Source organism: Salmo salar, chromosome 20, assembly GCF_965601325.2.
Source record: "Salmo salar chromosome 20, fSalSal1, whole genome shotgun sequence".
NCBI lineage: Eukaryota > Metazoa > Chordata > Actinopteri > Salmoniformes > Salmonidae > Salmo > Salmo salar.
In genome coordinates, this window is record NC_138310.1 from 28,610,349 (window position 1) to 28,624,419 (window position 14,071).

The following is a 14,071-nucleotide window of genomic DNA, read 5'->3' on the forward strand; positions in this document are numbered from 1 at the left end:
AATGTTTTGTTTAGGGTGTAGTGGCTTTGCTGGCATGAATGTACATATTTTTTGAGTGTGCCCCACCAAGAAATGCATGCTAAAATCGCCACTGCATGAGGCAAATGGTTGTCACGCCAGATTCTGTCTGGTTTTCTGATCCACGGGGGCTACCTTTTCTTCTAAGGTATCTGTGACCAGTCATGTGAAATCCATAGATTAGGGCCTAATGAATGTATTTCCTTATATGAACTGTGACTCGGAAAAATCTTAGAAATGGTTGCATGTTGCGTTTCTATTTTTGTTCAGTATAGTTAGGATTTGTACAAAAACGTTTACCTGACCGGTAGTTTAGAGGGTAGAGTAGGAAACTATGGAACATTCAGGTAATTGACGAGTAATGAACCGTTTTCCGGCACAATTTGTTGAAAGCGCCAATGCCTTCTGAAAGCCTCGTTTTCCAACCCGTTTCCCATCAATACTAAAAACCGGAAACAATAATCCCCGCAATTTGACCCCTGTGCAAGTAGCACGAAGATTGACAAATCGGAGTAATGTAAATAAATCAGATATGTTCCTATTGGTGTTCTGATGCATGGTAGAGGCGGGCGTACTCGTCGGACCCGCCTTTCCGCTGTGCGCAGGACCGCGAGGGAGGGGAGAAAGGCGAGGAGGTTTTCGCGGCCTGCGGTGTGGTTCTATTCGGAAATCAGTAGTTATCGCTTCATTCTGAACCGACGGATGTTTTACACGGACCTAAATTCAATTTGAAGCTGCGGGTGCTCTAAACGGTTTGCATATTGGATAAATATAAACGCTAATATGTTCTTTACATGTGTTTTCACAACTAGCTTGCTACATGGGGATGGGTAACGTTATCAGAGATTGTGAATGTGAGACAGCCAGGATCGGTTACTAGCTACTGTAGTAACTAGCTTGGTCAGTAGACTAACCCTTTTTAAAGCATTACTGGACATTGCAACTCACCATCACTGACAATGACCTTGTCTCTTTAATCATCAATACTCGATAATAAAATGACGTCAAGATTTAGCCTAGATGAGTCTTCTGGAATGATCCAAATAAGACTCACGTGGGAGGCCTGTTTGTGCTGTTATCTTGGCGGCCGGTTTGAATGGAGGGTTACCTGGCTCATGGTTTATTGTAGAGTGGGAGCAAACAGAGGGGGGCATGTGTGTAGATAGACTGTGTGATGATAGTGATAACATGTCTTAACCTCTTAGAAAAAACCCTCCTAACCAATCATGTTTTGCCAGAGGTTGTCAATCACCACAAGACTTATTCTCAAGTTTGAACACTCATACTGTTCAACAGGACTTATTCCCTCTATTCAGATATCTAGATGCTTTTCCTTCAGTGGTTTTTGTGCTTCTTTGCTCTTTATGAAAGCTCATTATATTCCAGGCACCATCATAATGTCTTTGACACCATTCATACTGTTGACCAGTGGCACTGACTGCTGCTGTGATTCTGTAGGTGCATGAAGCTCTTGAATAAAGCTCTTGAAAAGCCACACCGGACTGAAGGGAAGTCAGAAAGAAGACCAGGAAGAGAACAGGAAATAGCTTTTAGCAAGTGGAGATGGCCTACTCTAACTACAGCACACTGAACAGGGCTCAGCTCACCTTCGAGTATCTGCACACCAACTCGTAAGTACCGCCTGGGGTAAATACATAACATAGCTACACACTCCACAAAATCACACTCCTGCTACACATCACATGGAGGTCACAAATTGCCATAGGGCAGCGCTCAACTCAGTGGGAATTCTGTTTTGGGGTGAAAAAATACATCACATGAAAGTGTTTTTTCAATGTGCACATTGTAAAGAGGAGAGGAATGCCATTGTGCCTGGCAAGTGATAATGATCTACAGATTGGCCACACTATGGAGCAGGACATTTCATGCCTTGGACACTGACTGTCAAAAACATGAGTGACTAAAATTGTGCCTTCAGATATTTCACAAAAGATGGTTGAATAGACTACATAAAAATAAACTGCTAAAAAGCCTTTTTACAGCAAAATATTGCTGCATCATATGGTTGAAAGACCTTCGTGATCAAAACACAGAGGAGGAGAAAGTCAAATGGTTGCTAATGGTACCTACATAACCAAGTCATTGATGAATTCAGCTGATACAGGACAGCTGTCCACTGTGTCTGAACTTTTGTTACTTCCCTGAAAACACTGCATGAACAACTACTGTTGGACAGTTAAGGGCTCAGAAGGCCAGTGGTATGAGTGACATCTGGACAGGAGAGATGCACTTTGGACTAGGGCCAAGATGAGCTGAGAAAGAGAGACTAACACCATCAAATAGCACAACATAAATAGCTGCTGCAACTTGTAGATCATCACACTCCCCCCTCAAGTCGTGAAGTTATGTCACTGGGGGCTTGAACATATGAAGCCCTGTTGACATAAAATGGCTATCAATCATACTGCCTGACTATGTAGGACTCATGACATCACCAGAGAACAACTGTTCATGTTTGATGATGATGCAGGCAATGAGAGAATTTCATTTGAGGAAGCGTAACACACACATACTGTACTTCATGTGCTGTCGAACTCTGGCAACACATAATCAACACCACATTCATGGGTTGTCAGAGCAAGCAATAATATCCCCGCGTGTATTTTATTTATTTTCTCACGTTTAGAGAGGATAGAGATTATAGCAGGTGTAATGAGGTTAGCCTCCTAAAGCCTCTTATACATTATGCCCATGGTTATACTTCCTTAACTCTACCCTTCCCTATGGCAATTCCTCTCAAACAACAAAATGAAAGGATGTGATACCTTCACTGGAATAAATTAACGGAACAGCCGAAAGATGAAGGATACAAACTGCATTCAAACCTGAATTGTCCATCCCTGTTGGCCGACTGAGTCAAAGCCTTGGCATTATTTCTGGGAGCATGTGTCTTCAGGACTCAAGCAAGGTTACTCAGTTTATCAGAACACCATTGCTACACAAGTGCATTAACATGAGACTCCAGTAGAGAATCTCAGACAAAAACTCAAATCCACGGAAAAGTATAAACGGTATCCGTGGGACGTCCCAACTCTGACGTCACCCCATTGAAGTTAAAATTTTAAACGGTTTAGGGTAGGGATGTTCCAAGGATCCTAGATAGCACTAACCATTATGCCACCCGTCAACTTTCACCAATGATTTGGCCACACCCCATAACTCTCACGATGTTACCCAACCCCCGGCCTGATGATCTCACAGGGCCCAAACCCCATGTTAAACACACTGTTTACACTGACTTGCAATTGTGCTTGCTCGCATGCACTCTCCTTACCTCAGCCAAGCGTTTTTGGAAATTGAACTTTTTAAGGACCAGAACTGTAGGTTGATTGGTTGGTTATTTGTTTCCAGGACAACCCATGAGTTCCTGTTTGGAGCTCTGGCTGAGCTGGTGGACAACTCCAGGTACCAATGATGCATTTCTCTCTATTGTTATCCACAATTCTCTGCTTTTCTATCTCTACCCATCCAAAAATGTTTGTATGTATGTGGGACATCATCTGTAGGTGTTAGTAAATCACAAGGGGTCAATTGCAGCGAAACAATAGTGAACTGATCCAGGATTAAACCTATGGGATTTGTATAAGTGTTATTATTAACTGTATTCTGAAATAAAAGGTAAAAGCCTAGGAACCACATCTAACCACACTGGTTTTTATCTGTCTTCTGATTGGTCTGTCACCTGCCAATCATCTCCTACAGGGATGCCAATGCCACCCGGATTGACATCTACACAGGTACACACATGCATACACACAAATATATTGGTTCTCATACACAGGTACATAGACACAAATCTACATACACTGAACAAAAATAAAAGCGCAACATGTAAAGTGTTGGTCCCATGTTTCATGAGCTGAAATAAAAGATCCCAGAAATGTTCCATATGCACAAAAAACTTGTTTCTCTCAAATTTTGTGCACACATTTGTTTACATTCCTGTTAGTGAGCATTTCTCCTTTGCCAAGATAATCTAGCCACCTGACAGGTGTGGCATATCAAGATGCCGATTAAACAGCATGATCATTACACAGGTACTGTGGACAATAAAAAGCCACTCTAAAATGTGCAGTTTTGGCATGCAACACAATGCCACAGATGTCTACAGTTTTGAGGGAGTGTGCAATTAACATGCTGACTGCAGGAATCTTCACCAGAGCTGTTGCCAGAGAATTGAATGTTAATTTCTCTACCATAAGCCGCCTCCAACTTCATTTTAGAAAATTTGGCAGTATGTCCAACCGGCCTTTAAACCGCAAACCCCATGTATGGCGTTGTGTGGGCGAGTGGTTTGCTGATGTCAACGTTGTGAACAGACTGCCCCATGATGGAGGTGGGGTTATGGTATGAGCAGACATAAGCTACGGACAACAAACACAATTGCATTTTATCAATGGCAGTTTGAATGCACAGAAACACCGTAACGAGATCCTGAGGCCCGTTTCTTTTAAGGTACAGTATCTGTTACTAACAGATGCATATCTGTAATTCCCAGTCATGGGAAATCCATAGATTAGGGCCTAATGAATTTATTTAAATTGACTTGTTTCATCATATGAAATGTAACTCAGTAAAATCTTGGAAATTGTTGCATGTTGCCTTTATAATTTTTGTTCAGTGTTTATATACGGAAACATTACATTCCTCACCTATAACCCCTCTGACAATACTATACATACCACACACTGCCTATCAACAATCTAGAATACCTGGAGTGCCAATGATTACCTGACTACGGATTTTAATTATAAGCTACACCCAGACTTTGACTAGTTCTGATTTTAGAAAGTATAGTTTCCGCTATTGAAAAAGCCATTATGTCAGGACTAGTTCTGTGTGTTAGGCTCTCTCTCCCCCTATTGTATCTAACCTGTGTGGCTTTCGATGTCATCCACCTCCTATTCTAACCTGTGTCTAAACTCGCTTCCCCTCGTGGCCAACAGAGAAGAAACAAGACTTGCGTGGAGGCTACATGCTATGTTTCTTAGACGACGGCACAGGAATGGACCCCAGTGAGTTCCACTCAAAAGATAATGACTAGAGTAGACATGTACAGTAATCGAGTTGATCCATATAGCTATGATAAATACCATAGTAAGCAACAGTCAACCATATATGACAGTTATATTTCCCTCTTATCTCTCTCTCAGACGAGGCGACCCATGTGATCCAATTTGGGAAGTCCAGTAAGCGTACACCAGATTCCACTCACATTGGCCAGTATGGGAATGGACTCAAATCGTAGGAAACTCTTTAATCTTGCCTTACAATCAAAAAATGCTATTTTGCAGACACTTTCATTCAAAGAAACCTACTGTACATACATTTATAGTGTTTTTATGTGATGCCCGCTGTAATTGAACCTGCAACCTTGGGGTTGTAAGCACCAAGCTCTCACCAAGTGAGCCAAATCATTTGTGTGTGTGTTTTTGTCTAGGGGTTCCATGCGTATTGGGAAAGACTTTATTCTGTTTACCAAGAAGGACAACACACTGTCCTGCCTGTTCCTGTCTAGAACATTCCATGAAGAGGAGGGGCTTGACGAGGTGAGGGGTCAGCTGCAGCAGGCACTCTCCCATCCAGCGATGTCAAGTGTCTTAAAAAATAGTGTATTTATTTTGAGGAGGAGGGGCTTGACGAGGTGAGGGGTCAGCTGCAGCAGGCACTCTCCCATCCAGTGATGTCGCACATCAAGTGTCTTAAAAAATAGTGTATTTATTTTGTGAATCATGTTAGCCTTCGACTTTCTGAAAGAGGATTTACTATGTCCAGCTATTTGAAACGACACTCTGCATCATCATAACATCACCTCTTGGGAAGTGTGTCTGTGTGTATCTTAAGGTTGTCTATCTGTCTCCCCGTCAGGTGATCGTACCCCTGCCCACCTGGGAACTGCTGACCAGACAGCCAATCACAGGCGACCCTGAGAAGTTCGCCATAGAGACGGAGCTCATCTACAAATACTCTCCTTTTAAAAACGAACAGCAGCTGATGGAACAGTTCAACAAGATAGAGGGCAGCAGCGGTGAGACGTGTGGCTGTATGTGGGTGTCTGAGTTGGCGTGTGTGTGTCAGTGTGTATGTGTAGTTGATAATCTATAATCCTAACCGTGTGTCTGTAGGTACTCTGGTCATCATCTATAACCTGAAGTTGATGGACACCAGAGAGCCAGAGCTGGATGTGGAGACAGACCACCAGGATATCCTGATGGCTGGAACCCCCTCAGAGGGAGTGTAAGTATGGTGTGTGCTAGAGGTCTTCACAGGGCCAAAAAGTTGGACTCGTTCCGAAATGGACCTGGGGCTTTCCCACCCGGACACGATATGCATAAAAACATTTTTAAAATAGAGACCTGTTATGAACGAACCCGAGGATAACTATACCCGTTCAGTATAGACCTGGTTAGATCCGATCCGAGTGAGGGAATCAGCAGAAAAGTCATTTTTTAAGCTACTTTATTAACCGGAACTGATAAAGCGCGAGAGAAGGGAGAGAGCGGTCAAGATGCCGCTCTAGCAGGCGGTGGAGGGGCCGTACTGTGAAACGGGGAGGAGGGAAGGAGAGATGAGAGATGGCAACCAACCAAGCCAACTCGTACTATAGTAGACTATTTGCTGCCATAGCTAGGTTATTTATCATCAAATATCATTACGTAGCACCTGTCTTGATTGCATCAAACCGGGAGAATGCTAGTCAAGCTAGCTAACATTAGTTCGATAAGTTAATTGAGGCTGCAGTACATGCATTTTCTCATCCTACAGTTACAAATAACAACAACTCCATTCACAATATTAAGGAGCAGCCTACCTGTTGGCTCTTGGTCGTTGTAGCCTGTTCTTCTCCTTTAACTTTTAATTCCGTCATTTTAATTCCATTTTCCATTGATTAGATATCTCCTAACTTTTGCCACACACTGAGGCTCTATGACTGTAGCCTATTGCTGCTTTGATGATTTATGATTGGCCAACAACAACAGCAAGCTACAACACCAGACCACTCGGGTCCTGGATTGGGTATTGGGATACAGGTGGATCCCTGAAGACCTCTAGTGTGTGCGTGGAAGTATGTTTCAAAGAAAAATATTTAAGGCTTTTTCTGTGTCACATCACCGGAAGACTACCTAGGACTTTGTGTTTATGTTGATTGCATCACTTCTCTCATACAGGAAGCCAGAGCGTCGGTCGTTCCGAGCGTATGCCGCTGTCCTCTACATCGACCCCAGGATGAGGATCTTCATACAGGGACACAAAGTTAGGACCAAGAGACTGTCCTGCTGCCTCTACAAACCCAGGTTAATATATATATATATACAGTTGAAGTTGGAAGTTTACATACACCTTAGCCAAATACATTTAAACTTAGTTTTTCACAAGTCCTGACATTTAACTCTGGTAAAAAAATTCCTGTCTTAGGTCAGTTAGGATCACCACTTTATTTTAAGAATGTGAAATGTCAGAATAATAGTAGAGAGAGTGATTTATTTCAGCTTTTATTTCTTTCATCACATTCCCAGTGGGTCAGAAGTTTGCATACACTCAATTAGTATTTGGTAGCATTGCCATTAAATTGTTTAACTTGGGCCAAACGTTTCGGATAGCCTTCCACAAGCTTCCCACAATAAGTTGGGTGAATTTTGGCCCATTCCTCCCGACAGAGCTGGTGTAACTGAGTCAGGTTTGTAGGCCTCCTTGCTCTCACACGCTTTTTCAGTTCTGCCCACAAATTGTCTATAGGATTGAGGTCAGGGCTTTGTGATGGCCACTCCAATACCTTGACTTTGTTGTCCTTAAGCCATTTTGCCACAACTTTGGAAGTATGTTTGTGGTCATTGTCCATTTGGAAGACTGATTTGCGACCAAGCTTTAACTTCCTGACTGATGTCTTGAGATGTTGCTTCAATATATCCACATAATTTTCCTGCCCCATGATGCCATCTATTTTGTGAAGTGCACCAGTCCCTCTTGCAGCAAAGCACCCCCACAACATGATGCTGCCACCCCCGTGCTTCACGGTTGGGATGGTGTTCTTCGGCTTGCAAGCGTTCTCCAAAAAGTACGATCTTTGTCCCCATGTGCAGTTGCAAACCGTAGTTTGGCTTTTTTATGGCGGTTTTGGAGCAGTGGCTTCTTCCTTGCTGAGCGGCCTTTCAGGTTATGTCGATATAGGACTCGTTTTACTGTGGATATAGATACTTTTGTACCTGTTTCCTCCAGCATCTTCACATGGTCCTTTGCGGTTGTTCTGGGATTGATTTGCACTTTTCGCACCAAAGTACACTCATCTCTAGGAGACAGAACGCGTCTCCTTCCTGAGCGGTGTGACGGCTGCGTGGTCCCATGGTGTTTATACTTGCGTACTATTGTTTGTACAGATGAACGTGGTACCTTCAGGCATTTGGAAATCGCTCACAAGGATGAACGAGACTTGTGGAGGTCTCCAATCATTTTTCTGTGGTCTTTGCTTATTTCTATTGATTTTCCCATGATGTCAAGCAAAGAGGCACTGAGTTTGAAGGTAGCCTTGAAATACATCCACAGGTACACTTCCAATTGACTCAAATTATGTAAATTAGCCTATCAGAAGCTTCTAAAGCCATTACATAATTTTCTGGAATTTTCCAAGCTGTCTAAAGGCACAGTCAACTTAGTGTATGTAAACTTCTGGCCCACTGGAATTGTGATACAGTGAATTATAAGTGAAATAATCTGTCTGTAAACAATTGTTTGAAAAATTACTTGTGTCATGCACAAAGTAGATGTCCTAACCGACTTGCCAAAACTATAGTTTGTTAACAAGAAATTTGTGGAGTGGTTGAAAAACGAGTTTTAATGACTCCAACCTAAGTGTATGTAAACTTCCGACTTCAACTGTATATGTATATACACACAGTACCAGTCAAAAGTTTGGACACACCTACTCATTCAAGGGTTTTTCTTTATTTTTACTATTTTCTACAATGTAGAATAATAGTGTAGACATCAATACTATGAAATAACACATATGGAATCATGTAGTAACCAAAAAAGTGTTTAACAAATCAAAATATATTTTAGATTCTTCAAAGTAGCCACCCTTTGTCTTGATGACAGCTTTGCACACTTTTGGCATTCTCCCAACCAGCTTCATGAGGTAGTCACCTGGAATGCATTTCAATTAACAGGTGTGCCTTGTTAATTAGTGGAATTTCTTTCCTTAATGCGTTTGAGCCAATCAGTTGTGTTGTGAGAAGGTAGGAGTGGTATACAGAAGATAGCCCTATTTGGTAAAAGACCCAGTCCATATTATGGCAAGAACAGCTCAAATAAGCAAAGAGAAACAACAGTCCGTTATTACTTCAAGACATGAAGGTCAGTCAATACGGAAAATTTCAAGAACTTTGAAAGTTTCTTCAAGTGCAGTCGCAAAAACCATCAAGCGCTATGATGAAACTGGTTCTCATGAGGACCGCCACAGGAATTGAAGACCCAGAGTTACCTCTACTGTAGAGGATAAGTTCATTGGAGTTACCAGACTCAGAAATTGCAGCCCAAATAAATGCTTCACAGAGTTCTCAAAATCAACTGTTCAGAGGAGACTGTGTGAATCAGGCCTTCGTGGGGTGAATTGCTGTAAAGAAACCACTACTAAAGGACACCAGTAAGAAGAAGAGACTTGCTTGGGCCAAGAAACATGAGCAATGGACAATAGACCGGTGGAAATTTGTAATTTGGTCTGGAGTCCAAATTGGAGATTTTTGGTTCCAACCGCCATGTCTTTGTGAGACGCGGTGTGGGTGAACGGATGATCTCCGCATGTGTATTTCCCACTGTAAAGCATGGAGGAGGAGGTGTGATGGTGTGGGGGTGCTTTGCTGATGACACTGTGATTTATTTAGAATTCAAGGCACACTTAACCAGCATTCTGCAGCGATACACCATCTGGTTTGGACTTAGTGGGTCTATCATTTGTTTTTCAACAGGACAATGACCCAACACACCTCCAGGCTGTGTAAGGGCTATTTGACCAAGATGGAGAGTGATGGAGTGCTGCATCAGATAACCTGGCCTCCACAAACCCCTGACCTCAACTAATCGAGGACAACCGTCTTCCTCGGTTGCAACACTCTACCAAGTTCCAAACTGCCTCTGGAAGGAACGTCAGCACAAGAACTGTTCGTTGAGAACTTAATAAATGTGTTTCCATTCCCGAGCAGCCACACAAAAGCCTAAGATGACCATGCGCAATCGTCAGCTGGAGTGGTGTAAAGCTCGCCACCATTGGACTCTGGAGCAGTGGAAACATGTTCTCTGGAGTGATGAATCACGCTTCACCATCTGGCAGTCTGACGGACAAATCTGGGTTTGGGTATGCCAGAAGAACGCTACTTACCCGAAATGCATAGTGCCAACTGTAAAGTTTGGTGGAGGAGGAATAATGGTTTGGGGATGTTTTTCATGGTACATGCTAGACCCCTTACTTCTAGTGAAGGGAAATCTTAACGCTACAGCATACAATGACATTCTAGACGGTTCTGTGCTTCCAACTTTGTGGCAACAGTTTGGGGAAGGCACTTCGATCGGTATGGCAGAACTTGACTGGCCTGCACAGAGCCCTAAATCAACCCCATCGAACACCTTTGGGATTAATTTTGGACACCAACTGCGAGCCAGGCCTAATCATCTAACATTAGTGCCCGACCTCACTAATGCTCTTGTGGCTGAATGGAAGAAATTCCCCGCAACAATGTTCCACCATCTAGTGTTCATGCCTTGATTTTGGAATGAGATGTTCGACGAGCAGGTGTCCACATACTTTTGAGAGAGAGCGAGATCTCTCTAGGCAGGAATCTCTAAATCCTGTTTGTCTATTCAGCTAAGTGTGGGTCTTTCTGTCTCAGGGTATATAAATACACATCGACTCGATTCAAAACCCGCGCTGAGCAGGAAGTAAAAAAGGCTGATCACCTCGCTAAGTTAGGTGAGTTTCCCATATCCACGCATGTGTGCACACACACATACACACACAGATTACCTGGCCAAGATAGGCAAGGTCCCCCCCCCCCCCCCCCACACACACACACACACACACACACACACACACACACACACACACACACACACAGAGAGAACCAGGTCTGCCTTTAGAACCTACTACCCCCACTGACGTGTGTGTGTGTGTGTGTGTGTGTGTGTGTGTGTGTGTGTGTGTGTGTGTGTGTGTGTGTGTGTGTGTGTGTGTGTGTGTGTGTGTGTGTGTTTTCCAGCTGAAGAGAAGGCTCGGGAGGCAGAGAGCAAAAGTCTGTCTCTGGAGATCAAACTGGGAGACGACATGTCTAGAGAATCACGGGTAAGAACCAACATACGCACACCATTCTGCAAGATGAACAATATCTTGACCCAATAGTCTGACTCTGTCTCTGTCTCCTCCAGGTCATGTTGCGTAAGGCTCAGGAGGGGGCCATGATGCTTCGCCGGGAGGCAGAAGTGAAGAAGAAGATTCAGGAGTCCAAACAGAAGTCAGTCAAAATATTAAACTTTACAAACTAACTTTATAAACAAACTAAAGTTAAGGCAAACTATACAACTTTAACACCTCTCTCTCTCCCTCCCCCAGAGCGTTGAAGGACCCAAAGGAGCTGAGTTTTATCTTTGGGGTGAACATTGAGCAGAGAGACCTGGACGGGATGTTTGTGTATAACTGCTCTCGCCTCATCAAGATGTATGAGAAGACTGGACCTCAGCTGGAGGGAGGAATGTGAGTAACACACACTCCTTTCTTATTGACTATCGTCTGTGACCAGTGTGATGACCAGAAATGCTTTCTAATGATGTGTGTGTGTGTGTGTGTGCAGGGCGTGTGGAGGTGTTGTGGGGGTAGTAGATGTCCCATACCTGGTTCTGGAGCCCACTCACAACAAGCAGGACTTTGCGGACGCTAAAGAATACAGACACCTTCTGAGAGCCATGGGAGAACACCTAGCCCAGTACTGGAAGGACAGCAACATAGGTAACACATTTAACGTACACGGTGCCTTCAGAAAGTATTCACACTTCTTAACTTATTCCCCTTTTTGTTGTGTTACAGCCTTAATTCAAAATTGATTTAAAAAATAATAATTCTCTCACCCGTCTACACACAATACCCCATAATGACAAAGTGAAAACATGTTTTTAGAAATTTTTGCAAATGTATTGAAAATGAAATACAGAAATCTAATTTACATAAGTATTCACACACCTGAGTCAATGTATGTTAGAATCACCTTTGGCAGCGATTACAACTGTATCTTTCTGGGTAAGTCTCTTAAGAGCTTTGCACACCTGGATTGTTCAATATTTGCACATTATTCTTTAAAAATGATTCCAGCTTTGTCAAGTTGGTTGTTGAACATTGCTAGACAGCCATTTTCAAGTCTTGCCATAGATTTAATCCAACTGTAATGAGGACACTCAGGAAGATTCAACGTCGTCTTGTATTCAGAACAAAAAGTGAATTGCTTTGCCACATTTTTTGCAGTATTACTTTAATACCTTGTTTTGCAAACAGGATGCATGTTTTAGAATATTTTATTCTGTACATGCTTCCTTCTTTTCACTGTCAATTTAGGTTAGTATTGTTGAGTAACTTCAATGTTGTTGATCCATCCTCAGTTTTCTCCTATCACAGCCTTTCGTCTCTGTAACTGTTTTAAGTCACCATTGAATTGGCCTCATGGCCTCTTCTCCGGCAACAGTTAGGAAGGACACTTATATCTTTGTAGTAATTGGGTGTATTGATACACCATTCAAAGTGTAATTAATAACTTCACCATGCTCAAAGGGATATTCAATGTCTGTTTTCTTTGTGTTTTTTTACACATCTACCAATAGGTGCCCTACTTTGCAAGGCACTGGAAAACCTCCTTGGTCTTTGTGGTTAAATCTGTGTTTGAAATTCACTGTTTGACTGAGGGCCCTTACAATTATCTGTATGTGTGGGTTATAGAGATGAGGTAGTCATTCAAAAATAATGTTCAACACAGCGAGTCCATGCAACTTCTGTGACTTGTTAAGCACATTTTTACTCCTGAACTTATTTAGGCTTGCCTTAACAAAGGGGTTGAAGTCATTTCAGCTTTTCATTTTTTATTAATTTGTAAAAAATAAAAAATAATTCAGCTTTGACATTATGGGGTATTGTGTGTAGGCCAGTGGGGGAAAAAATGTAAATGTAATACAGTTTAAATTCAGGCTGTAACACAACAACATGTGGGAAAAGTTGCTGACTGTGAATACTTTCTGAAGGCACTGTACATAACCATAGTAGTGGTTAATCAGAGATGAATTAGGCTTCAGGGTAACAATACATTACGGTAATTCTAGCATTAGAACGTTGACATTCTCTGCTTTTCAATAGTATACAACTGACATTGTAAGTTAACGGCTTGATAGTGTTTTCAAAGTGTTCATAAATGAGTACAATCAAAACAGTTCACCCCTACTTAAGTAGCATACCATGCCCCTCTATGTCAAGGATGCAACATTAGAGGGACAGTGGAGAATGCAGGCAGATTGTTTGGTAGGCTAAATAAGCAGATCGTAGAAAAACAATGTAACTATTTAATCAGGTGAATAGCTCTAGTAAGAGACACACTACTGTTCATGAGCATAGTTGGGTCGTTCTATAAATTAAGAGGCCAATGTGTGACATCCGGGTCAAAATTTCAAAATGGTTAAATAAAAATGTAATATACACTGCTCAAAAAAATAAAGGGAACACTAAAATAACACATCCTAGATCTGAATGAATGAAATAATCTTATTAAATACTTTTTTCTTTACATAGTTGAATGTGCTGACAACAAAATCACACAAAAATAATCAACAGAAATCCAATTTATGGAGTCACACTCAAAATTAAAGTGGAAAACCACACTACAGGCTGATCCAACTTTGATGTAATGTCCTTAAAACAAGTCAAAATGAGGCTCAGTAGTGTGTGTGGCCTCCACGTGCCTGTATGACCTCCCTACAACGCCTGGGCATGCTCCTGATGAGGTGGCGGATGGTC

The 14,071-nt window shown here is 42.3% G+C and overlaps 1 protein-coding gene across 5 annotated transcripts in view; it reads left to right on the forward strand.

The window, feature by feature from the left end:
* Positions 1-590: 590 nt before the first annotated feature.
* LOC106580304 (ATPase MORC2A) overlaps positions 591-14,071 on the forward strand; it is a 29,144-nt gene continuing 15,663 nt past the window's right edge. For 4 of the 5 annotated variants that reach the window (XM_014161161.3, XM_014161164.3, XM_082966328.1 and 1 more), the window contains exons 1-15: positions 591-770; positions 1,477-1,649; positions 3,391-3,444; positions 3,742-3,776; positions 4,986-5,054; positions 5,193-5,283; positions 5,480-5,588; positions 5,908-6,067; positions 6,165-6,276; positions 7,209-7,334; positions 10,920-10,999; positions 11,286-11,368; positions 11,452-11,537; positions 11,636-11,776; positions 11,874-12,028. In XM_014161161.3, coding sequence (XP_014016636.1) covers positions 1,582-1,649; positions 3,391-3,444; positions 3,742-3,776; positions 4,986-5,054; positions 5,193-5,283; positions 5,480-5,588; positions 5,908-6,067; positions 6,165-6,276; positions 7,209-7,334; positions 10,920-10,999; positions 11,286-11,368; positions 11,452-11,537; positions 11,636-11,776; positions 11,874-12,028 — 1,369 coding nt within the window. In that variant the 5' untranslated portion in view covers positions 591-770; positions 1,477-1,581. The remainder of the gene's footprint in view (positions 771-1,476; positions 1,650-3,390; positions 3,445-3,741; positions 3,777-4,985; positions 5,055-5,192; positions 5,284-5,479; positions 5,589-5,907; positions 6,068-6,164; positions 6,277-7,208; positions 7,335-10,919; positions 11,000-11,285; positions 11,369-11,451; positions 11,538-11,635; positions 11,777-11,873; positions 12,029-14,071) is intronic. The other variant, XM_014161163.3, reaches the window with a different exon arrangement.